The sequence below is a fragment of the Macrotis lagotis genome, chromosome X (genome assembly GCF_037893015.1).
Source record: "Macrotis lagotis isolate mMagLag1 chromosome X, bilby.v1.9.chrom.fasta, whole genome shotgun sequence".
Classification (NCBI taxonomy): Eukaryota; Metazoa; Chordata; class Mammalia; order Peramelemorphia; family Peramelidae; genus Macrotis; species Macrotis lagotis.
Window position 1 is genome coordinate 308,085,124 of NC_133666.1, and position 26,601 is coordinate 308,111,724.

A 26,601-nucleotide genomic window follows, 5' to 3' on the forward strand; every position below is an offset into this window, starting at 1 on the left:
GAAATTGGAATACAAAATAATCTCTAGGGAAAGTGACTCTGAAGTTTGGTCTCAGTGGGGCTAGCAGGAGAGTACCTTTCTTTTCCTATCTCTCTCTCTCATTAGCTTTGAACAAAAAAAAGGGGGGGGGACCCTCCTTCCTCAGGTCTACCAGGCTTTTGGCCTGGGCAGTCAGAGAGATGATTTAGTGAGCGGCAAACCTTAATAAAGGAGCAAATATAGGAAGCTGCTGAAATTTGACATCATTTCCTGGTCCCTGTTCAGGTCTCTCATCTCCAGAAAGTGAACTGTTTAAGAGCCTAGTGTTATTATGAGCCAAAATAGGACATATTGCATTTAACTTTTTGTAGCCAGGTAAGAGGTGGGTGGGTGGGGTTCGGCAGGGCTTGGTGGACAAAAACAGTTAATACCGGTGATCCCAGCCAAGCCTCAGAAACCTAGAAAGCTGTTTTACTAACACTGACTGCAACACTGACTTTGGAAGATCTCTATCACTTTCATCCTCCTAAAAACACTGATGTCCAGTGGGTTCTTGCTTGGTCTCCACCCACCCTCTCTGAGCCACAGAGTTTTGGACGGGCTTTTCATCTTCTTTCATGGAAGGGAAATGGGGTCCCATGAGAGAGTCCCCATCAGTTAAGACTGGGGCCAGTCAGATCAGCACCCTGGGCAAAGCCAAGCCATTCTTCTTTTAGTCTAATTTCAGTATATACCTGTGGAGATATTTTTGAGGCTGCAAACACTGTGAGGTTTCAGCCCCCCCCCCCTTTTTACCAGCCTCTTTTCCTTGTTTTTCTCAAGGTCCTCTGGGACTGGGGTCAAGTTAGCTGAGTAGCTCCTAAAGACCCCAGTACAGAACCCGGGAAAGAGGGATTATCATAGATGTCCAAAGGACATGGCAGAGCACAGTTTGCTCCTGATGGACCAAAAGTGTCTGATTATCTTAAATGGCTATTACAACTACAAGGCCTGGACTGTGCCCCCCCTTACCCCCAGAACTGCCCTCCCATGCCCCTCAGGGGGTTCTCACAGAGTGTACACTGGAGGTTCTCCTCACAGAGAAAAGAGACTTCAAAGTCACTGTCTTTTTATAAAAAACAGCCTTCCAAGAGTGCAAATATAACTGCAAACATCCCTTCTCGTCCTGTGTTTCAGGAATTCAAGGGAGGACAAGTGAAGTCAGTCCGGTGGAGGGTGAGGGGCTGGGGGGACCCCAAGCCCCCCAAACTAAGCCCTCCCGGACAAAAGTCGTCAATTCCAAGCGTCTGGTGTGGCCCTTGTGTTCTTTTGTCTTCCCAGGACATCTGCCATGTGTCGCCTCTGCCAGTTGGCTACTGCAAACCGACAGAATGGGGAGTGGGGGTGGGGTGGGCTGGGGAACAATGCCAGACCAGACTTGGACGCCTGTTTTCAACCCTCTGTGGTCTCTTCTGACCCAAATGGTGTCCCAGGGTGAGGGAACGTCTGTCACGGCTGTGATGGAGTCACAAGAATGAACCCCCTCCAACAGAAAGCCTGCAGGGGATGCATGTGGATGGTGCAGGGAGGGGGAGGGAAGCTGGGGGACAAGGAATAAGAAAATAGGTAGGGAAGGGGCAGGGGCCCTGCTGAAAAGAGACGTGCATCCTTTATGGATGTGTACTGCCGCATGCATGAGCAGGGGGTGGTGGCTCCTCTGAGGGACTGGGTCCTGAGGGTTTTGCTCCTTTCCCTCTCTGGGTTTTCCACTGGGTCTTTTTGCCCTGCTTTTCTGCTTTCATTGAAGGTGCATGGTCTTTCTCCTGTGCTGGCCATCCCCTTTCCTCCTGGTCCTGTCCTGTCCGGTTCCATTCAGTTCCCTACCCTCCTCGGCCCCCCCCCCCCCAGCCTGCCTGCCTTCCTTGGGCCCCCCCCCGGCCTGCCTGCCCTCCTCGGGGCCCCCCCGGCCTGCCTGCCCTCCCGGCCCACCCCAGCCCGCCTCCTCAGGCCGTCAGTTTCTGGATGGTTTTGTTGTAGTACTGGGTGATGGTTGGCGTCAGGGGGTTCCAGTTGTTGGCATGCAGCTCGATGACCTCAAGAAGCAGCGACCGGGTCAGCATAGACTCTGAGGGGCACAGCATCTTGTCCCGGGCATTGGCCAAGAGCTCCGTCATCATTTCGGGCAGCTGCTCCTCCAGCAGCCGACCCGTGCTCTGCAGCTGTTGACAGAGAAGGCAGGAGTCAGAGCTGGGCAGATGAGAGACTCCTCCAACCCTTCCTACTTGGGAGAGAGGAGGGGGGGAGAGAATGGACTCTGAGAATTCCAGGCTCTAAAGAGGTGGGCAGGGAGGGCCTGTCCTTCAAAGGAGAAGAGGCTGGGCTGGGGACAGCTGATTCGGTGGTTTCTAAATACAATGTCCCAACCTGGAGAAAGGATGCTATCGTGCTTCCTGGTGGGAAAAGATAGGTGTCCCAAAATAGTACCATCCATTACATATCTTAGAAATGGTTCCTATGACTTTTGCATTTTTAAAATTAAAAAAAAAATTCTACTCTCAAAGGGCAAAGATCTGTTTTCACTGAGAATTTTCTAAGCAATTGTGCCCCAGTATCCAAAGGCCATCCATCTCCAAGGAATCTGAGTAGTAATAACAAATCACTCTCTTCATTTTACAAATGAGAACCTGAGGCCTAGATAATAATAGCAACCTACCTACCAGGGCTGTGGTGAAGATCAAATGAGATAATTTTTTTTGATTCTATTATTTTATTGCATTTTTTGAAGGCAATTGAGGTTAAGTAACTTCCCCAGGGTTGCATGGCTAGGAAATGTCTGAGACTGCATTTGAACTCAGGTCCTTCTGAGGCCAGGGCTCTCTATCCACTGGACACTTAGCTAGTTTGATAATATTTGTAAATAGCTTTGCAAACCTGACAGTATTATTGTTAAGTGCTGGCTGTTACAAGTTGTAGTAGTTCCAGCTCACTCACTAACCTGGTGAGTTGCTGGTCACCAATGAGTGCCTACAACTGAGGGAGACTAGGGGAGGGGTCATTGCCGGGGAGGGGATTCTATCTGCAGGAGAATTCCTCTCTTTGAAGGAGCAGAAATTAGGGGGCGAGAAGGCTGAAGCCAAGGCAGCAAGGAACCCCAAAGTTGTCCTTTCCTGCCTACCCTCCAAAAGTGAGGTTCCTCTGCCATGATTCAAACTATGTTTTATAGCTTAGAAGGGGCCTTTCCAGAGATAGAAGTGATTTCTTCAGAGGAAGGAGGAAGAACAAAGAGTGAGTCGTGTGTGTGTATGTTAGGGAGACAGGATGAAGGCAGGAATACCAGCAGAAGCTTGGCACAGGGTTATACACTGCTGTCCTGGCAAGAGAGAAATGGCCTGGACTATGGGTAGGGAGAGGACAGAAAGGAATTTTTAAAAGTACATGCACACACGTACATGTATGAGGGGCACAGTGGATAGAACATCAACCCTGGAGTTGGGAGGGCTTGAATTCAAATTTGACCCAGACACATTACTAGTTGGGTGACCTTGGGCAAGTCAGTTAACTCTGCCTCACATCGAGGACCGTCTCCAGTTGTCCTCATTCATATCTGGCCACTGGACCCAGATGGCTCTAGAGGAGAAAGTGAGATTGGTGATATAGCACAGCAGCCCTCATTCAAATCCAATTCATGCATTGTCATGGCATCATATCCTTGATGTGGTCTTCTTTGAGAATGAAGGACAAACACCTCATCATTGATCATTGATGATCACAACAGTTTTGGGAGGTAGGTGCCGCTGTTCTCATTTTGACAAAGAAACTGAGGCAGAATGGGGTTGAGTGACTTGCTCAGGGTGACACAGCAGAGAAGTCTGAGGCAGGATTCAAACTCAGGTCTTCTATCCAAGGTGCTCCCTGGGCACAGGGCCCTGGTAAGTGACTCCACCTCTCCACATTTCAGACAGAGAAGGTGCTCATAATGTATTACTGAAGGAAATTCTAGAATGTATTAAACTCAAGATGCTCTCAGACCTGGGGCTTTTCTTAGACCCTGGTGACAAACTTTCTGTCCTTTGGCTTCACTTCTTATCCCTTTAGATTCAGGGTTTTTGTCCAAATATTCACCCTCTTGCTTCCTGTTGTTGCTTCCCCACCAAGCCCACTTATCTGCTTCTGCCTCAGCCCAGAGCACATCCTCTTTGTTAAAAGGCAGGCTTTTTTTTTTTTAAACCAGACATAATTTTATTGGTATAGCATAGAGAATTTCCGATAGAGGAAACACTCAATTCACCAATGCAGACTGATAACTTGCTCTGCAGTTCAGAGTTTTAGAAAGTGACCCAGAATATTTGGTTTAAGTGGCCAAAAGATTAGAAGACTTGCCTAGGGTCAAACAGACAGTAAATTAGTTGTAGGATTTGAACTCAAGTTTTCCTACTCTGAAGCCAACTTTTCATCCATATAATAGAAAGTCTCTTAAAAAGGAGATTAGAACATGTTAAAAACTGGAGGATTCTACAGATTCTAATATCAACAGTAGGGGCACATCTATCTGTGTAGATGACAACCCACCTTTACCTTTGTATGCTTGTAGCTATAGATACACTCAAAACTCACTGCCTGGTGACCAACCTTCTGGTGACACCTTCCCAGTCTCAGCGGGGCTGGCCCTCAGAGGACAGGTCTGCTCTCAGCACCAGGGTCATTCTTGTAGCTTGGTAGGCCTGGCACAGGCTTCAGAACTCTTTCAAGCTTGGTAGGCCTGGCACAGACTTCAGAACTCAGGGTCACTTCATGTGGCAAGGGATTGTAGTAGTGGGTATAAAGGCATACCCACCTCCCCAAAGTGGAGGAATTCAGTTCTTTCAGAATTGAAAGAACACTGAAAAACAGAAAGATTTGGAAGAGTGTGCTGAACTAATGAATTGTTCCTCCCAGAAGGATGATATAGATGAAAGAGCAATGGCCTTATTGTCAGACAACCTGTTTGCTTGTTGGGTATATTGGAATTGGGGTTCCTTTCACCTGTAGACTGGAACTAGGCAGCTGCCAAGGTCCTCCATTCTCAGATTTGTGATCTGGGTTCTGGTCCCAACTCTATCATTAAACTAACTGTCAGACTTTGTACATGTCTTAAATCAAGTCTTCTGGGTTTCAGTCTTCTTATTTAAAACATGGAGGGGGAGGCAGGGTTGGACCAGATGACTCTAAGGGTCATTCCAAACTCTAGTCATCTAGGAACCTGTAGAAGTCTCTATGATGTTGGAGGCTCCTTTCATTCCTTTAAGGATTAGAGAAGCAAAATGTCACCAACATAATACCTCTCACTTTGTCCTTTCTCTGGGTGGAATGCCATTCTTCCTCACCTCTGATTTTTGTGATTTTTTTTTTTTTTGTTATTCTGGATCCCTTGAGCTTTCCTCTAGAAGACTCAAGAAGCTTTTTCAATTGTTAATTCCCAGTTATTAGTTCTCCCTGGCCCCCAGTAATGTATATTTATATTGTATCCTATATTCACTTATTTGTGAATAATTATAACCCTCTACTAGAATGTAAACCCTTTTCATTTCCTCGTCTGTACAATGAAGGGGATGGGTGAAATAGTTTCAAAAAACCTTTTTAGCTGTGAATCATGATTATTATTGAGTCCCTGGCATCTCAATGCATTAAAAATGATTTTTTAAAATTCAATTTTATTAAATTTTCTCTCTCTTTTTTCCTCCATCTACTGAGAAGGCAAGAGAAATGAAGAAATAAATCATGCAAAACAAATTCTTGGGGCAGCTAGGAATTACAGTGGATAGAGCACTGGCTCTGGAGTCAGGAGGACCCAAGTTCAAATATGACCTCAGACACTTAACAATTACTTAGCTGTGTGACCTTGGGCAAGTCACTTAATCCCAATGCTTTGCAAAACCCTGCCTCCCGTCCCCCAAAAATTCTTGCATTAACCATGATCAAAAAAGGGAAAAGAAAATAGACCTTGCTATGCACCAAGTTTATCCCTTTCTATCTGAAGATGAGTAATTTCATTATGAATCCTCTGGATTTGTGATTGGTCATTGTACTGATCAGAGTTCTAAAGCAGATTGTTTTCACAATATTGTCATGAATGTATACATTGTCCTCCTGGTTCTGCTCACTTCATTCTATATCATACATATCATACATACAGATCATATAAGTCTTCCCAGAATTCTCTGAGATCATCCCATAAGAGGCTCTCTGTAAAATACTTTTTTTTTTTGCAAGGCAATGGGGTTAAGTGGCTTGCCCAAGACCACACAGCTTAAAATATCTTTTTGATGGATTGATAGGCACCTACCTCCATGGAACAGCAAAGGACCGCATCTTCCTTCACATCCTGAGATTGCAACAACTGTGGAGGAAATGGAAGAGAAGGTACCAGTCAGAGAAGTCATTTTCACATCTCCCTCTGCCCCCATTTAGTAGACAGTATTCGGGCCCAATCTTTGCCCACAACCAGAAGCTCCACCTGGCATCCAGCAGCAGGCCTGAAGAATCCATGACTATGGCCAGCTTCCGGGGGAGTTGAGCTGGGGGCCCATTATTTTGTTGACTGAGCCTTCACCTTTCACTAATTTCTAATTTATTCTGATCACAGAAAGAGAATTTGGGCACCAAACCTCTTGTTCTCCACACACCCCACCCCCCCCACAAGCTTGCTTGGCTTACTGGGTTTAGACGAAAGTCACACTTGATTTTAACCACTGTTTGCTGTTGTCCCTATAGCAGGATGACAGCCTGGCATCAGGTCCTAGCACTTGACAGCAGAATGTTGATAAAGGTTTCTGGAAGAGAACTGCTCTGAACTTCTCTTTTAATGTCTGTATATCCTATGCCTTAGACCCCAACAGCATATTTCCTAGGGTTTCTTTTCAAAGGAAAGTTTTTTTCCCCCAAAAGAAAAGGCTGAAGATGTTTGCCATAGATAAATGTGTCCCTTAGCAAAGGCTCCAAGTAGATCCAGGTAAGACTCTAGGATACAGAAGAGCTGTCACTTTACTTTGAAAGAAGAGTACTCTACACTAACAAAATCATAAATCCAGAACTTCCAATGCCAGAAAAACAATTTACAAGAAAAAAGAAAATTTAGGTTTTTTTCCCTTTCCTTTCCTTCCTTCATTGATTCCTTCATCAGACATTTATGAAAAAACACTCACTGGGAGATGCAAAATTTAGATAAGGCGTAGTAGTCACCCTTATATAGTTTACCATCTATAAGGAAGGATATGATTCACAAACAGTATCTTTTTTTTTTTTTTTTAGGTTTTTGCAAGGCAATGGGTTTAAGTGCCTTGCACAAGGCCACACAGCTAGGTAATTATTAAGGGTCTGAGGCCGGATTTGAACTCTGGTCCTCCTGACTCCAGGGCTGGTGCTCTATCCACTGTACTACCTAGCCGGCCCCACAAACAGTATCTTACTAAGCATTTATGTTTTGTTGTTCAGTCATTTCAGTCATGTTTGACTCCTGATGACCCCTTCCAGGTTTTTTTCTTGGCAAAGATACTGAAGTTGTCATTTCCTTCTGCTCATTTTACAGATGAGGAAACTAAGGCCAACGGGGTTAAAGTGACTTGCAGGGTCACATCACTCGTAAATGTCTCATTTGAACTCAGATCTTCCTGATTCCAGGTCTAGTGCTCTATCATTGCAACACCTATTAAAAATTAAATTTGCCACCCCCAACTTAAAAAAAAACCACCAACTCTTACTTAATCCTGTTATTTCCTGCTTGCCTCTCTCTCCCCCCACCCCATCTTCTTTGTGAGGTCATTATCTATCCTGCTTCTATATATGGGGGCACCCCCGGGTTCTCTCTTGAGCCCTCTTCTTTAGTCTCTCTTGACTTCTAGTGAGGGCACTAGTTCCAATAAATTCTCTTTTCATCTCTACGCAGAAGTCTTCCAAATCCTGCCCTCATCTCCTTCTTAAGCTCCAGTCCCACATCTCCAAATGCCTGCTGTCCATCTTCACCAAGAGGCCCACAGATATCTCAAACTCAATCTGTATGACACAGAACTCGCCTTGCAACACTCATCCCTAACTTTCATTATTTCAGTCACTCAGGTTTGAACCCTAAAGGGCATTCCCAGTGCTATCCACTCTGACTCTTACACGTCCAATCTGCTGCCAAGTCTTGTCTATTCTACCTCCTCAATAGAGATATAACTAACTACCTGTCCTCTCTCTCTGCTCAAACCAGCACCCTGGTTTGGCCTTGATCACCTTTTGCTAAGACAACAATACTTTCTTAATTGGTCTCCTTGCTTCCAGACTCTCTACTCCTTAATCCTCCACTCAGCTGCCAAAGTGATGGTTATTCTTTTTTTAAATTTATTTTTTATTCTCATTTTGTACAAATGTTTTTCTTTACATTAATAAAATATACTTGTTTACAAGTAAACAAAATACCCCTCCCACCATGAATACAGATAGACTTGCTTGGGCAGAAAAGTAAAGGGGGGAGAAAAAAATTAAAATAAAAAAAATAATAGTAATAATTGTAGGTATGGCCAGGTGGTTCAATGGACGAAGCACCAGCCCTGGGGCCACGAGCACCCGAGTCCACATCCAGCCTCGTAAACCCAATAATCACCCAGCCATGTGACATGCAAGCCACCCAATCCCCACTGCCCTGCAAAAACCAAAAAGAAAAAAAAAAGACCCAAAATGAAATAAAATAGTAATAATAGTAGGGGTGGCTGGGTGGCAGACAGAGCATTAGCCCTTGAGCCAGGAGCACCTGGGTCTGAATCCGGCCTCAGACACCCAATGATCACCCTGCTACGTGGCCCCAGGCAGGCCACCCAGCCCCACTTGACCTGCACCCTCCCCCAAATAATAATAACAAAAAATGTGTTTCAGTCTTTGTTCCAACACTATCAACTCTGTCATGAATGGATCACATTTTTTATGATAAGTCCATCACAAAAGTTACTTCCATATTTTTCCAGCATTGCCATTGCTGATCGCGACTCCCTCCTTTCTTATTTCTCCACTACCATGTACTATATTTTCTCTCTCCTTTCACTCTGACTCTGCTGTAGGTTGCTGAGTGGCGCAGCAGACAGATCCCTGGTCCTGGGGCCAAGAGGCCCTGAGCCCCCATACCACCCCTTAGGCCCAGAATCTACCTGGCCCTATGGTCCTGGGCAGGCCATCCAATCCCAGCCCCTTGCAAGAAGTAAAAAAAGAAAATGTGTTGTATCTGACCACTGTCCCCCCATGGTCCATCCTCTCCTCCTTTATTCACATCCCCACCCCTTCCCCCTGTTCCCCCCTCCTTCTTACTCCAGTTGTCTATACCCCATCGAGTATATTTGCTGTTTCCTCTCCTACCCATCTCTGATGAGAGCAAAGGTTCCCTCATCCCCCTTGCCTCCCCCCTTCCATATCATTGCAATAGCTCATTGTAATAAAAAAAAAATCTTATTATGTGAAATAGCTTGGACTATTCCCGCTTTCCTTTTTCTTTCTCCCATTCCATTTCCCTTTTTTTCTTATTGACTCCATTTTTACACCATATTTTATCTTTGAATTCAGCTTTCTCCTGTGCTTCAACTATAAAAGCTCCCTCTACCTGCTCTATTAACTGAGATGGTTCATATGAATATTATCAGTATCATTTTTCTATACATGCAGTTCATCCTCACTAAGTCCCTCATATTTCCCCCCTCTCCTCTAATCCCCATGCTTCACCTGAGTCCTGTATCTGAAGATCAAACCTTTTGTTCAGCTCTGGTCATTCCAAAAGGAACCTTTGAAATTCCCCTGGTTCATTGAAAGTCCATCTTTTTCCCTGGAAGAGGACATTCAGCCTTGCTGGGTAGTTCATTCTTGGCTGCATTCTAAGCTCTCTTACCTTCCGGTATATTGTATTCCAAGCCCTACGAGCTTCCAATGTAGCTGCTGCTAAGTCCTGTGTGATCCTGACTGCAGCTCCATGCCTTCTGGCTGCTTGTAATATTTTCTCTTTGACTTGGGAGTTCTGGAACTTGGCTATAATATTCCTGGGGGTTGGTTTTTTGGGATCTCTTTCTCTGGGGGGATCGGTGGATTCTCTCCATTTCTATTTTGCCCTCTGCTTCTAGAATATCAGGGCAATTTTCCTGTAGTAATTCTTTGAAAATGATGTCAAGGCTCTTTTCCTGATCATGACTTTCAGGTATTCCAATAATTTTTAAATTATCTTTCCTAAGTCTGTTTTCCATATCAGTTGTTTTTTCAATGAGATATTTCACATTTTCTTCTGATTTTTCATTTTTTTGGTTTTGAAGTATTGATTCCTGATTTCTGGTAAATTCATCAATCTCCCTGAATTTTATTCTTTGTCTGAAGGATTTGTTCTCCTCAGAGAGTTTTCTTATCTCTTTTTCCATCTGGCCAATTTTGCTTTTTAAAGCATTCTTCTCCTCAATAACTTTTTGAACTGTTTTATCCATTTGACCTAAGCTGGTTTTTAGCATGCTATTTTCTTCAGCATTTTTTTGGATTTCCTTGACTAAGCTGCTGACTTCATTTTCATGTTTTTCCTGCATCTCTCTCCTTTCTTTTCCCAGTTTTTCTTCTAACTCCCTCATTTGATTTTCAAAGTCTTTTTTGAGCTCTATCATAGCCTGAGCCCAATTTCTGTTTTTCTTGGAGTCTTTAGATGCAGGAGCTTGTGCTTCCTCATCTTCAGACTGAGTATTTTGATCCTTCTTGGGCTCATTTGCAAAATATTTCTCAATGGTCTTCCTCTTGTTTCTTTGTTCTTTTTCCCAGCCTAAGCCTGTTTTTGGGGGTGCTTCCTGAGCTTTTGGGACACTCCCACAAGGGTCTCAGTGTGTGAGATTCTGTCCTCCCTCCTGGTCTGTGAATGACCATAAGTGCCCCCCTCTGCCACGGGGCTGAGGTGGGGGGGGGGCCTGTTGTTTTATTGGGGGGCCTAGACTGGGATCAGGATCTGAATGTGGTCAGAACCCCAGAGTCCTGTTCCAGGGGCAGAGGACAAAGCTCTGCAGTCTCTCTTCACTCCCCTCCCTCAGTTCAATGGGCTCATGCCCTGGGGGCTCCTGCTTACCAGCTCCACCTGCTTCTGTTTCCAGGTCTAGGCTACTGAAAGACCAGGCTGCTGGCTGTGTGTCCGGAGAGCTGGGCTCCACGTGCTTGCTCTGGCAGAGGTCCCCCGCTGTTCCCCTACTTTGTGCCGGTGCTCCCCCGGGTGCAGCTCAGGAGACTCCCCTGCTGCTGTGAGCTGAGGCTCCCAGCGACCTGGGGCTACCTCCGGGAGGCTGAAGTTCTTTGGCTCTGGAGGGCCACCCCTCTGGTGGGCCGCCCCTCTGGCCCCGGGGAGCAGAGCCTTTCTGCTCTTTTCCAGGTTACCTTGAGTAGAACTGCCTCACTGGGTCCCTTTGTGGGTTCTGTCTCTCGAAAGTTTAATTAGAGTCCTTAGTTTATGAGTTTTTATCAGATAGCTCCTAAGACTTGATCCCTTCATGTCGCCATCTTGGTTCTGCACCGATGGTTATTCTTTTAAAACACAGAAGGTGTAAATGGGTCACTGCTTAGCATTTTCCTCTTACCACCACGATACGATATACAAATTCCTGTTTGACATTTCAAGTCCTCCAATAGAAAGACCACTGGCTTTTCAGACAGAGGATCTAAAATTCAAATTCTGCTTCTCACATTTAATATCTCTGAGATCACTGGCAAATCCTTTGGTCCTCTTGGCCTCAGTTTCCTCACTTATCAAATGAAAGAAGGGTTGAAACAGATGGTCTCTGAGGTTCTTTTCAAGTCTAACTCTATCTTTCTATGTTGATTTCTATGCATCACAAACTCTATTCAAGTCAAAGTGGCTTATTTGATATTCCCACAGAGACCCATTCCTTTTCATGGGTCCTCATGTCTGGATATTTTTTCTCTTCACCTGGGTCTCTTGGAAGCCCTTACTCTTTTAGAAGGTCAGCTTCAGCTTTATCTTACAGGAAGTCTTTTCTGATGTTTTTGGTTGTTGCTGCTCCCTGCTTCTGAATTTGTTTTGTATTATTTTCAATTAATTGTTTGTAAAAATTAATTTATTTTAATTTATATGTGCATGCCATTTTCTCTGTTAATGTAATGTAAGCTCTTTACCGACAGGGACTGCTTCATGTTTGTCCAAACACATAGCTCAGTGTTTGGTACACAGTAGTCAATGTTTGTTAAATTGTGCTAAATCACAATTCCTTCAATGACTGTCTCCTACATCATGCTACCCTCAATTACTTTTTACATAAACAATGAAATGACAAGTTTGGGTCCCCTACCTCCTACCAAGAAAAAGCAACTTTGAATTGACTTCTCTGTTTACTTCTTCTTTTCTCACAATAGATTTTTCAACTCCTTGTGGGAGATTTTTTCGGGGGGGGGGGTGTTTATTTTATCTTTATTCTCAGCAACTAGCACAGTGTTTGACACATAGTAGGTGCATTAGATGCTTGATGAATTGAGCATGAAAGAATCCCAGTGATTTATCTGATGGGACTGCGGTTCTTAGGACTTCTATGATTTCATAGCAAGAATTCCCTGCCTAAGTGATAGCTGTGATTAGTTATAATCACTGTAGGAGGAGGTAGGTTGCTTAACACAAGACCTCAAACCCCTGACCCCCCACATAGGGCTCAGGCTCCTTGAAACACTCATATTACAGATATTACATACTCTTTGGCCCTTTGTTCAGACACATGTAATTAGACTAACAAGTCTTTCTGAAGAGAAACAAAGATGTTGTAGATAGAGTGAGTATACAAGAGCTCAAGAATGAACATCAGAAGACTGGCTTCCATCCTGGCTTAGCCACTTCACTACCTGGGGGACCCAGCGCAAGGACCTTTGAACTTCAGTTTCCAAACATGTAAAATGTAATGGTTTTGGCTGTATGTTCTCTATGGTTCCTTTTAGCACTAAATTCTTCCTGTGATCTTGAATCCTTGGGAGACCAGCTTAGGCCCCTCTTCCTTCTCTAGAAGCCTAAATATGGGAGAAATGTAGCCTCAGAACAATTTAAATTTGATTTTAAGAACATTGGTTTATAAAATGTTGGTGTTCATAGTGAATTCATGGGTTGTGAATAACTGGTCAATGAAGATTGAGCCCAGGTATATGAGCGTAAGCAAGACACCAATGACCCTGTCTCTCCTTGGTCCCATTTACAAAACAGATTTCTCCTACTAGCTCTCCTGTACTCTTAGAGAATACTTCATATATTTTTCAAACATGTTCATGCTCCTTATCTCATCTGACCTAAAAGCAGATAGGCTGAAAATGAAAGGCTTGTGATCACACACACCAATGCAAATGTTCTCCTTTCCTAAGACCACCAAGATGGCACATTGGCAGTCTTGGCAGAATGGACAGAGTCATTTACCATGAATTGAGGAGATCCAGGTTTGACTGTGAGTCCTAGGACTGGAGGAAGCAGCCTACTATGGAAAGAAGCCTGGATTTGGTAGAGAGGTGCCTCTCACAATGGCCAGCTCTCTGACCCTTGGCTTAATGTCTCTGAGCACTGGTTTCTTCGTCTGTAAAATGGGGATAATAAGAGCCAAAAGACCTACTTTACCTGGTTGTTATGAGGACCCAAGAAGAAAATACAAGTAAAGGACTTTGCAAAATTAAATGGGCTATATAAATTTCAACTATTACTATGATTCCTATAACCTTGGGCAGGTTATGACCTGTAGGATATAAGCTCCTAGAGAAAGGGAACTGTTCTCTCTTCTCCCTTCTTCTCTCTCTCTTTTTTCTGTTTCTCTCCCTTCTCTCTCTCTCTCTCTCTCTCTCTCTCTCTCTCTCTCTCTGTCTCTCCCCATCCCCAAACCCCATTCCTCCATGATTTTGCACATAGAAAATGTTGGTTTCCCCCCCTCTATAAAATGAGAAGCTGACTTGAAGGCCCTTCCCAGCCCTAACCTTCTCTAGGGAACATGAAAGACTATACACATACAATAAAAGAAAAAGTTTTGCTTGAATAGTGTTCCTTTTTTTTCAGGAATAGCTTTTAGAAATATTTCCTGGAGGCAGCTAGGCAGCACAGTGGCCCTGGAGTCAGGAGGACCTGAGCTCAAATCCAGCCTCAGACACGTAATAATCACCTGTGTGACCTTGGGTAAGTCACTTGACCCCATTCTTTGCAAAAACAAAAACAATCTTTCCTTAAGGAGACAGTGGTGGTCCTCAGACCACTCAGAATCAGGTAGGCCTCCAGCCCCAGAGCCTGATCTTGGTGAAGACAGCTTAAGAAGATATGAAGGTTAAATTATTATAAGAGGAAACTTTGAATAGACTCAGGGAAGAACTTCTAGGTCCAGGTGTTAGCTTAGAGGTTCCAGTGGAAGATTCCCCAGAGCCAGTCTGCTTGGAAGAGTAAATGTGGCTTCTTATAACCCTGAAGGAAGGGATTCTCTGAAAGCTCATATTAGGTTCCAGGAACCCCAATCAAAAGATTGTAAGCTCTTTGAGGGCAGGGACTGTTGTTGGCTTCTTTTCATATCTGCAGTGATAAGCATAGTGCCTGGCACTGTAATTAATAAATGTTAATAATCACACCGAACTTTCTCCTTCCCCACCTGCTAAGTCTTCTTTCCTTCTGTTTGTTCAATGGTGATCAGAAAGTTTTCACTCTTTTTTCTTTCTCCTCTTGTGCTGGCCACAATGATAGGATTCTAGCTTTAGAGGTGGACAGAGCCTTGGGGCCATGAATCCCTACACTCTCATCTTACAGTTGAGGAAAGTGAGGTCCCTGAAGTGACTTTCCCAAAATAACACAGGGAGTGACATCTGTGTGAACCTACATGCCATTTACTAGCCATAGCTGAATGAGACACATTTGGTGTTACTAATAGTGTCTTCTTTTTGCCTATCTTGGGGTTCCACCAGGAAGACCCCCATAGCATGCATGGGGATCACCTCCTCAAGAGCTCTACAATTCTCCTTTGCACAGAGCACCTCCTTCTCTTGATATTTCATGATTGTGTCTGGAAAAATGTAAATTATGCCTGAAATCAGTTTCTGATAGGAACTCTCACCAATAGTCTATGGGAGCTTCTCGAGAAAATTGATTTGGGTTTTTCTTTTTTTAATTAAAAAAAATCTTGATTCTTACACTGCTGTCTCACAATAAGGAAAACTGGCAAGACATGACTGTGCTTGGTAGCCAGAGACCTGGGATGGATTCTTCCTTCTCACTCTGACATTGTCTAGGAATTTCTGGATGGAGACTATAGAACCTTGAAGGTTACAGAGACAACTCATTTCCCAGAGTCAGAATCTGGGGGCTAGCCTAGGGAACTGACTTGCTGAAACATCCTATATAAATCAGAACTGGAAGAGACTTAGAGGTTACCACTCCAAGGATTCTTAACTTGGAGCCCATGAATATCAAATAAATATTTTGATCACTGTATCTTCATTCTCATAATCTTAATTTATTCTATACATCTAAAAACATCATTTTCAGTAGAGTTCCATAGACCTCACCATATTACCAGAGTGGTCTATGACACACAGGGTTGAAAATCCTGGCTCCAATCTCTTGTTTTTGCAGATGAAGAAAATGGAACCTAGAGAGGGGAGGTGAATTGACCAAAGCGATAAACTTCATTAAGTATGCCCCCATTAGGGACAGAACTGGACCAGAATCCACATAGGCAGATCCGGTCTTTTTCCTATTATCCCAGGTGCTGTACTTTCTTGCTCAGGGTTGGTCGCTGACAAAATTGTACAGTAGGTAAAGTTAAGTTAGTTTTTGCTGTCTTTATCATACCTCTTACCCAGGGCCTAAATGCACTCTCCTAGATTCTCAGGCTCTCCTGCTCCACAATATCCTGGGCTTCACTACCCTTTTCTTTTTCATTCTCTTTCCCTGGCTTGCTCTAACCTTCTCCTCATGTCCTATTATCTATTCCAAGTCCTATTCCTTCAGGGACCTGCTCTCTTCCTTCTAAAATGGTAGTGAGTCAAATACATCCCGGGACAATAATAATGGGACCTCTCTTCCATTGATATGGCTTGCTGGGTACTTTCTGGTGAGAAATAATGTAAATGAGTGGTTGAAAAGATAATTGGAACTGATAATTGGCTGGCAGGACTATTTTTTTTATCCCCACACTGTGAAAGCAGCTACCTTATCCTTATGGTGTGGCAGCCCCATCCCTCCCTATTGTCCTCTGAGGTTTATGGTCTATGGCCCTGGGGTGAAGAAAGCCCTGACTGCAAAAGTCCTGTAGGAAAGAAAGGGGTTAGAGTAAGCCACCAATGACCTGTAATGACAATGACAACCAAGTGAAATGTGTTTCTTGGATGGGAATCCAAGGCAATTCGACCAGGCCTACAATGTTTGCTCGGAAGCTAGTGCATTCCAGTCCTATTGTCTGTCAGAGAGACTTGTTATGGGCACGCCTATCATATCCTCCCTAGAGGGGGAGGAAGAGAGGCCAAGACACTCCAAACTTAGGGCTTCTAGAGGCCGAAAAGAAACCAGGGAAAAGTCTGTCTCAGGGTAGGGTGGGATCAAGCAATGGAATCCCTCTTTCTTCTGGTGCTCTGATTGGCCCAGAATAAAGGTCCAAAGGTGATTTTTTTTTTGTCCCCATGAGGAGTCTCTAGGCAATATCTGTCCAAGAATTCACCAACTGCCTGTAGGATGAGTGGAACAAGAAGCAAAGGGGACCGGTTCATTTTAAGAGGCAGGATGGATGACCTTGGCAGACTGTGAGGTTATGCCACTTTTAGGACCTCTTGGAAGTAAGTCTAAGCTTCACAGCTTGGGTGGAAGACACTAAGGTGAGGCTGGTTCAGGAGATGGACAGATTCACTTGATCTTAATCATATCCTATCATCTTTCCTTCTCTGGAGATATGCATATATACACACACACATACACAATGTTTGCCTATATATCTGGATGCATGTACTGCCAGCTCCCGGTAGGCAGGGGGTTGGGTTTTATTTACCTCTGGGTCCTTTCTAATATCTAGTCCAATACTTTGTACATAAAAGATACTTAGAAAACCACAGAATTTTAGTATCTTAAATGCTAAAAAGGAGTTCATAGATCATTTAGGTGAATTCATACCTAACCAAGAAATCCCCTCTTTATTCCTTTAATTGTTCTATAGCCCATATGACTGGTAGCATATCTAATCTCCGTTTGATGTACAATCTTTCCTTAGAGGAATCTGCTGTTCTCTAAGGTAACCTGTCTCACTTTTGGATCACTCAACTTGTCAGGAAAATTTGTTTAAGTTGAGCTGAAATGGTTATTAAATTTATTTATAGAATTAAAATATATAACAACATATTTAGCTTGAAAAATATAGACTTTTCCAGAATCTAGGCCCCTGTAAAAGAATCTAGAAAAGAGCCATTTTCACTCTCCCAAGCCTACCCTTCCTTAACTTAAAACATCAAAAATACACCCTCCTCCACAACACTACAGAATCAGAATCACAGAAAATGTCAAAGGGTCTTGAAGAGAGAACTTACAAGTCATCTAGTTTTAACCCCCTTATTTTAGAGAAACTGAGGCACAGAGAAAGGAAAGTGGATCAACCAAAAAGAATGATCATTGGGGGTAAAGAAGCAGCCTTTAAATACTGAGGAACATATTAACACAACAGAGAAGCAACAGAGATTATACCTCATGCCTCACAACCAGTCAAGTGGCTTACAGAAGGAAAGGATAGTTCTGGTTGACTGACAACATGTATGAAAGGCCATTTTTTTAAAATTTGTAAGTCAAAAATATGGGAGAAACAACAAGAAGATATGGGAGAAGAAAATCAGAGAAAAGGAGAGGAAAAAGAGGGGATCAACTGAAGAGCAAAAGATACTCTTCTAGCAGAAATTTCAACTGGACATTTATTAAGCCCCTGCTTGCTATGTACAAGGCCTCGTAAAGAGTCTGATCTCTTATAAAAAGAGTCTTATTACAAAGGGAAAAACACATAAATAACTCAAATATAAGTTAGACTATGATTATGCCTTCAGGAGAGGTCAAACTTCAAGGAGGGATGATTTCTAACTGGAGGGCCTGGGTGAGAGGGCTGGAAGTAGGACCTCCAAAGGAAGGAAAGACTTTAGACCATATGGCTCTCTCAGAGGAGCCTGTACCAGGCCTGGGGGTGGTAGCAGAGAAGACAAGAAGTCTAGAGTACATGACAAGAAGGATAGAGAATGACAGGGGAGAGTCCAGCTTGGCAGGAATGTGCCTGCAGAAGAAACAGTCTTGATCACATGCCATGGATCTGAAGTGGGAAGGGACCTCAGAGGCTCAGGAAACTAGGGATTAAGCTCATTGTGAATGTCACAAAGCTAGTTAAGTCCTAGAATCAGGTCTCAAACTCAAATACAGGGTTCTTTTCCATTGTCTCACTCTCTGTGAAAGAGGCCATAGAACTAGGCCGTGGGACCTTGAACGACAAGTAGTTGATGCTTTATTTAATAGGCAGTGGAGACCTATGGAATGCTTTTAAAGAGAAGTTAGAACTGTTGTTCAAGTTGTTTTCAGTCCTGTTCGATTCTTTGTGACCTCATTTGGGGTTTTCTTGGCAGATACTGGGCATGGTTTGCCATTTCCTTTTCCTTTTTGACAGAAGAGGAAACTGAGACAAACAGGGTGAAGTGACTTGTCCAGGGTCATGCAGCTATTAAGTGTCTGAGACTGAATGAGTCTTCTGACTCCAGGCCCAGCACTCTATCTATATCTTCCTGGATAGGAAGACAATATACAAGCCAATATATACAAAACAAGCTATTTACAGGTTAAATAGGAAATAATAAAAAGAGGGAAAGTACTGGAATTAAGAGGAGTTAGGAAAGGCTTAAGATAGCTAAAGGACACAGTGAAGAGGGTCAGATCTAGAGTCAGGAAAGCCTGAGTTCATATCTGGCCTCAGATACTGTGTAACCCTGGGCAAGTCACTTAGCTCTGTTTGCCTTGGCTTCCCGATCTGTCACATGAACCGGAGAAGGAAAGGGTAAACCATTCCAGTATCTCTGCCAAGAAAATCTCAAATGGGGTCACCAAAAGTTGGGCATGACTGAAACAAGTGAACAACAACAACAATAAGGAAGGCTTCCTGTAGAAGGTGGTGTTTGAGTTGCGTTTGTGTAGGCATGCTAAACAGCCACCAGGGCAGTGATCCTTGCCTTCCATCCACTGTAGTACTCTTTGGAGTGGAGATCGAGGCCCCTAGTTGTGTGTCCCTATGTAAATTTACCATATCTAATGGTAAAAGTATAAATGCTGTTCAGGTTCACTGGGCTCTGCTAAAGGGAGAGATCCTAAGCATTTCTCCCTAAATGATTAATATAATGAAGTTTCAGCCCTTAAAGAAAGGATTTACTACATAGAAAGTGTGGGTACTGAGACTCTCTGAGAGTGGTAGCCAGCTTGGGCTTTCCTGTACAGGGGAGCCAATTTGTCCATATCTGTATAAAGAGGAGTCATACCATCTAACACTCCTGGTCACGTTGCCAGAGACCCATGAGTGGCCTTGGAGTGAGAAGACTGAACTTCTAAGCAGCTTAAACAGCTGTCTTGCTTTGTGTCTCCAGGCAAATCAGCTCTCTGGGTTTTAGTTTCCCCATTTATAAAATTAATATAATAAAGCTCATCCTTCTTGCCTCCCAGAACTATTGGGAGGATTGAATGAGATCATGGCTGGGGAACAGCTTTGAAAAGTACAAAGTATGACACAAATGCAACATGTTATTATTCTTATTAAATATATCTTTACAAAGATATATCTTTATAATTAAATGTGTCACGTCAGTGGGCCACACTTTGCAAGTACCATCTCATTTATCCTCATACCACCCTTTTGGGGATAGAGAAAGGACTGAGGGGTTATTATCATTATTGGAGATGGAGCTGAAGAAATCATGGTATATTTAGATTAGTTGATATGCAGGTGATATGCCCCAGGTGATATAGCCTATCAGGATAAGATGATTAACATACAGAATTCAGGCCTTTCAATTGAGCATAATAAATTGCTTTCATTTAGTTAAGCAACATTTGGGATGTGCTTATGTTCCCATGTCTCAGATCTAGTCAGCAGTTTGAGGTAGTAATCTGGTGGGACTTTTCTGGAAAAGAACCTAAGTGTGGCCTCTAGAAAATATGTATAGCCCTAGGAGGCAAATTAATCTCCTTAGGAGACTATACTTATATCTAGGGTTCTGTCATCATGTGAACAGTGTCTTGGGTTAGCATAAGTCCCTTGGTTAGGCTCTCTTCTTGTGAGCATAGCTGAGAGTAAAAGGGATAAAATCAATAATCTACTTATTTACATTTTTTAAATAAAACTTTGTTTTTAAGCTTTACTTGAATAGATTAATACTCTTCTATTTTTCATGACTCTTTAGTTTTTCCCTAATTATCAGTCTTATGTTTCATATATAAGCAATCAGTTATAGCAAGGGTTAAAGGTAACTTCTCTAAAAAGAAATTCAACCTCTTAAGTAGTTAACTGTTATAAGCCTTGTTTACAGAAACATTAGGTTTAATCATCTTCCTATAGCCTTCTCTTTTACCTACTGGCTGTCCCAAGCTATTGTCATAGCCCCATATGTCTTTCTTCAACTGTCACTAGACCTCTCCTATTATCTTTTTATCACTTACTCCCTCTTCCCTAGGAGAGACGACTTTTAATTTCTTCCAGTTTAGACCATTCTTACCCCAGCTGGTCTGAAGTCCCAGCTCTTGTTTCACTCCTAAAGTTTATCCGGCAAGTTTATTTTACAACCTGGCCCAAGTTCTTCTTCTACTTCTTTTTTTTTTCTTTTAAGTTGAGGAAAACATCTTACGATCATCAAACTATTCAGAACAAGTTTGAACCAAATTAATGTAACAGATCTGTTATACTAGGACAAAAGTCATTAAAGACTTGTGTCTTAAGATTGTTTTTGTGTGGGGAATCATAGAAGCTAGTAAAACCTAGAGGATGAGGAGCTAGCCTTTGAAAGCTGTGACATCACCAACATTCTAAACCTTCCAACCCATCAGCTTCACAAAGATTCTAAGGACACTATCCCGTGTGTGTTTGGCACATACATAGGAAAATAAATACTTGCCTTACCAGGGTTCCTTCTCCATTGGTGAAGCTGTCCATAATATTTGCTTCTCAGATCTCAACTCCTTCACTAAACTTTTGGGATTGATCAGATGAAAGCTGATGGTTTCCATGGCCTTGCTTAGATTATGAATGTCCCTAGTCTCTCTGACTTCTTGTACCAATTTTCTCCCTAATTATGTAGTTAACTCTAATTCCCAGCTCCCCTAAATTATACTTATGCTAAACATGGATTAAATCTACTGTCTGCCTTTGTCCTGGTGAATGCTTTATTCTTCTGTCTGTACATCATTTATGTGTTTATGTACATCTATGTAAATAGTTTTCCATTTTAATCTCCTTGGGAACAGCAATAGTCTATACACAGGGCTTTGCAAAGGGACATATGTAATTGTGTGATTAATGAAGTCTTTTGGGCAATGATGGGTATTTAGGAACAATTTCTTGTTGGATCTCCACTTCAGATCAAAGTACAGAGCTTGTCATTTGGCCCATGAACCACCTAATTGAGGCACCACCACTTACTTGGCAGCACCATATCTTAACGATGGAGAAAGAATTTAAGAAGTAATAAATAAGCATCTTGAATGCTGAGCTTGCAAACCCAAGGCAGTCTGACAGAATGGATAGAGCAATGACTCAGGATCAGGAGTCCTGGGTTCAATTGTCCTGGTCTTTCTATTAACTTACTATATGACCTTGATAAAGTTACTTCTCCTTTTGTGACTCATTTTCAACATTTGTAAAATAAGGGTGTTGGAAGAGATTATGTCAAAAGTCTCTTCTGCCTCTAAAATCTAAATGTTTATATCAATGACAGCCAACTTTATGATGGGCAAATGTTTTTTTCCATTGAGGCAGTCAGAGATAGAAACTGAATACCCAGTTCAATTCAGACATCTGTAGACAACTAGGTCAGAGATCTGGGATGCCATTTTCTGAATCTTCTTATGCTTACCAAGTTCCATGTAAATGAAACCAAAGAGAGACCTGACCTGGTAAGGAACAAGTTACAGACCATTGAGGAATACCTGAAATACACTGAATTAGGAAGTCTGGGTTTGTAAGGAGGAGACTTGGGTTAGAATACCGGCTCTGTCACTCACAACCTTGGTAATCCTGGACAAGTCAATTCTTGTCTCTAGGCTTCATATTCCTCCTATTGAAAACAAAGGGGTTAGACTATGTGATATCTAGGCTTACAAGGAAGCCAAAATAGTACAGTAAATACTGTGCTGGGCCTGGTGTCAGGAAGACTTGAGTTCAAATCTGACTTAGATGTAGCAAGTGCTCTATGATCCTGGGCAAGTCATTTAATCTCCATTTGCCTCAGTTTCTTCTATTGCAAAATGGGGATTATAATATTACGTCCCTCTTAGGGTTGCTGTGAGGATCCAATGAGAGCATTCCTTTTTTCTAAATTTTAATTTTTTTTAGGTTTTTTTTTTTTTTGCAAGGCAATGGGGTTAAGTGATTTTCCCAAGACCACACAGCTAGGCAATTATTAAGTGTCTGAGGCTGGTTTTTGAACTCAGATCCTCCTGACTCCAGGGCCAGCGCTCTATCCACTGTGCCACCTAGCTTCCCCTCCAATGAGAACATTTCTAAGAGCTCAGCATGGTGCTATAGAAATTCCTGCTCTAAAGGTGTTACCTGATAAAGGTGAAGGTATCTCATTGACATTTATGATTAGGATTAAGGATAATAATTTACATTTTGGCAGCACTTTTCTCACATCAATCTTGGTAGTTTTTGTGCAAACTATGTCATTTTTCAGTTGGGGAAACCGAGGCTTAGAATGGTGAACTGACTTGCCTAGATAATAGGCATCGGAGGACCTAGTTTAACACTTTTAATTAATCAATCAAACATTTATAAAGCACCAATATTGAGCCAGGCAGCCTGACAGCTTTTGAGAATACAAATATAGATCTCTATATGTTTGTTAAAAATAGGAACGTGTATACACATGCATATAGATATATTATATATATATATATTACATATAACATATGCATATCTTTCTTGCCCAGGGTCCCACAACCATGGGTAAGAGATGTTCACTGAATCGAAGTATTCTTGATTCTGACTATCCACACCCTGTAAAGCCCCGTGAGTGAAGAGATGATGATTATAAGAAGGGGAAAAGGGAAGGCAAAGGGAAGAAAGCCCCAGGATGCGTTGGAGGGCCTCCCTGCCTCTGTTTCTTCAGTTCCTATAAAATGGAGCTAATGACAGGCGACCTCCCTGGGTCACCGGGGCCGGGCCGGCCAGCTCTCTCCCTGTGCGGCGTGGCTGGGGCCTGCAGCACCTGTGGGAGGGCTGGGAGGGGGTGCGGCCACCCCACCGAAGCCTGCGGCCGCCCTCGGGGAAGGCAGCCGGCGGAGCTTCTCCCCAGAGCGCCAGCCTCGGCTCCCCCAGGGCCCTGGCTCCTCCGTCTGGTACCCCGCCCCCCGGGCCTGGACTTGAACCCTTGGCGGGGGTGCGATAAGGCCCGCTCCGCCTGCACCGGCATTTCCCGCCCTCCAAAGCAAACAATCAAACAGGAAATTAATGGAGAAGCCCACATCCACGGTTCTGCCTGTGCTTTTCACAGCCCCGAGCCAGGAAATTCAGTGTTGGTTCCCATAGCAACCCGGGCGCAACATCTCCGACTCCCGCGGGAAAGGGCCTTGGCGGGTCAGCCGGGCCGGGCCAGGCCAGGCCGGGCCGGGCCGGGCCCGGGCCACAGGCACCCCTCCTCCCCTGATGTTGGGGGTGAGGGCAACGTCTATCCCAGGTGTCCGGGCGGTCAAGCCTTGCCGGTTCGGGGGCTAAGGAGACCTGGGCGGTGTTGGTCATAGTAGAGTCTGGCGGGACAGCTGGCCGGGTGGGGGGCCGGATGGCCTGGCTAGGCCACCTCTCTTTACCTGTGAAATGGGGATAAGGGCTCTAGACTCAGTTTTCCCATCTGTTAAAAATGAGGATAATAGTATCCACTGATTGTGAGGACAGAATGAGTTATTTGTAAAGAGCTTTGCAAATCTTTAAGTGGATATAAATTCTAGTTATCATCATCATCTTGACTGTGACCTATAGGGCTCCAAGGAGAAAAGGAATGTGAAAGTGCTTTATAGAAAATAAAACCTCATAAAGTATGAAGAATGGTGATTAAGCCATCAGTTAAAACATGAACTAGTGCCTTTACTTGTCATGTCACATTATACAAAGTGCAGAAGACTGAGCAAATTCTACCTGTCCATCTTCAAGGCCTACATCCATTTCTGATCAATGACTCCTTCCTTACAACTTCAACCCACCTTCATTTCTTCATTTTCTAAGGTATACTTTTTTTGGGGGAGGTCTCTATCATATTTGGCTACCTATTACTCTTTATTTTCAACTATATCTTTGTCTCCCCAATAAAACTCTTTTGTCTTCTTGTCTAACCATTAATTGCAAAGGTGCCTGATTCCAAATAATAACAATGGCAACATTTATCATGGTCCAGATCAAGGATTTTTATTGGTGTGGAGCAGAGATATCAAATTCCAATAAGAAATGGGGCCCCTAAAATTATATAAAATAAGGCTGGGGGCATTTGAATTAGAAACCCACATATGAACATCAACTACATTCTACTGTATTTTTACTTATTTTGTTAAATATTTTCTGATTCTATTTTACCTGGTTCTGACTGTGAAAATTGCCCCCACACAAGCAGATTCCATCTATAGCTTAGAGACTTAAGAGAATTGCCCCTGGGTGGCTAAATGAATTACTCTTGGTCACACAGGCTAGTATCCATCAGAGGTAGGCCAGGATCCCCAGTCTTCCTGAGTCCATGGAGACCCAAGCTTATTCTTGACATTTATATAGTGCTCTCTGTACACAATCCCAATTGATCTTCACAACACACTTGTTAACAGACACATTTGTTGACTGAATGGATTAATAATTATACAAAAATAAAAGCGTGTGTGTGTGTGTGTGTGTGTGTGTGTGTGTGTGTGTGTGTGTGTGTGTGTGTGTGTGTGTGTAAGGAAGCTGAGGAGTCCCTTAGCCTGGCAGGAAAGGAGATAAGAGGGAGTTGGAGCCCTACCCAAGAAGGAAACAAACCGGATCCTTCTCCACAAGTCACCCTGTCTTTTCATCAGAGATAGGCAGATAGCAGTGGGGCCTGGAGGCCAGTATCACCCGGGTGGCCGGTCTGTGGTGGCCCAGCTGAACTGGAAGAGATGGGGAGCAGGAGACACCTGGGAGGGGACTGGAGGGGGGAGGAAGTTTCCCCTCCTTGCCCCTGGAGCCAGCTCCCTCACGTTGAGCAAACCAGTGGAAAGAGAGCAGTGACGCGCCTGCTGGAAAGCAGACAAAGAGTCTACTTTATTTCCTAACAGGCCAAGCGGCATGCCAGAATCTGACAGGCCCGTCATCTAATACCCAGCCTTTGTTGCAAAAGAGTTCTTTCCTCTTTTGGGGCAGGCTCCCTGGGGCTGATGAGTGAGCAACTCTCTCAAGCGGCAGGGGCACACTTCCAACATGGTGCAAGGAGGGGGCTGGCTATGGAGTTAAGGGCCCTGGGTTCGAATCATCCTGCTATCTGTATTACCTGTGTGAGCTAAGGACAATCATTTAACCTCTCTGGGTCTCAGTTACCTTACTGGTAAAACGAAGGGGTTGGCCTAAGATCCCTTCCACTCCAAATCTATGATCCCATCCATGATCTTTTCCCTGCCTCTCCTATTTCAGAGGAAGAAACTGGCCCAGAGGAATTGTCTGATGCCTGAAGTCACAGAGCTAGTTAGTTGGCAGAAACAGGACAAAGAATTAGGTCTCTGGACAATCTTCCTTCTACTACCAAATATGGCTTCTCCTTCCTTTCTGTAAATGATTATACCATTTAGACAGAGGGGGTCCCTTCTAGGAATCCTGAGTCTGGCTTTGGCAGTCAATTTCTTCTTTTTATCAATAGTTAAGCATAACCCTCACTAGAAAAAAAAAAAGGTCTTGTAGAGCTAGGAAAGGTGGAGAGAAGGTCAAAGGAAGCCACTTTCCCTGAATTTTCTGATACCATTGTTAGCAGGGGCAACAGCAGCAGCAAAAAATTCCCCTCCCTCCCCTCCCCAGTAAAGAAGCTCAAATCCACAAGGCCTCCTGCTTATCTATCCAGGAACAAAAAGAACATTCCACTCTTTCCAGACTACCGCCCTACTTAGTGGCTCAGGGCTAGCGATTATCAGCTAGGATGCCTTAAATCCTTTTCTATTTTTTTTTTTTTTTTTGTTTTGGGGAGTAACTTTCATATACCATCCTTCCTATTTTTGGAAATCTAGCCACATGAATAAGACTGTCTACTACTTTCACATTTGTAGTGTTGATTAGTGGAGAGGAGGGGTTCCCAAGAGACTGGAAGGGTTAGGGGCTGGTATCCAGGCTTATCAATGCGATGCTCAGAATTCTGGGTATGACTGCTCTGATAAAATCTGCACAAGTTTGTTTAAATCATGTCACGCTTTGTTTGACAGTTAAAAATCTG

At 43.4% G+C, this 26,601-nt stretch overlaps 1 protein-coding gene across 7 annotated transcripts in view; it reads right to left on the bottom strand.

The window, feature by feature from the left end:
• Positions 1–360: 360 nt before the first annotated feature.
• Positions 361–26,601, bottom strand: part of CTIF (cap binding complex dependent translation initiation factor) — a 464,369-nt gene continuing 438,128 nt past the window's right edge. For all 7 annotated transcript variants that reach the window (XM_074204166.1, XM_074204171.1, XM_074204167.1 and 4 more), the window contains 2 exons: positions 6,281–6,334; positions 361–2,177 (listed from right to left, as the gene is read on the bottom strand). In XM_074204166.1, the coding sequence (XP_074060267.1) occupies positions 1,962–2,177; positions 6,281–6,334 (270 nt within the window). In that variant the 3' untranslated portion in view covers positions 361–1,961. The remainder of the gene's footprint in view (positions 2,178–6,280; positions 6,335–26,601) is intronic.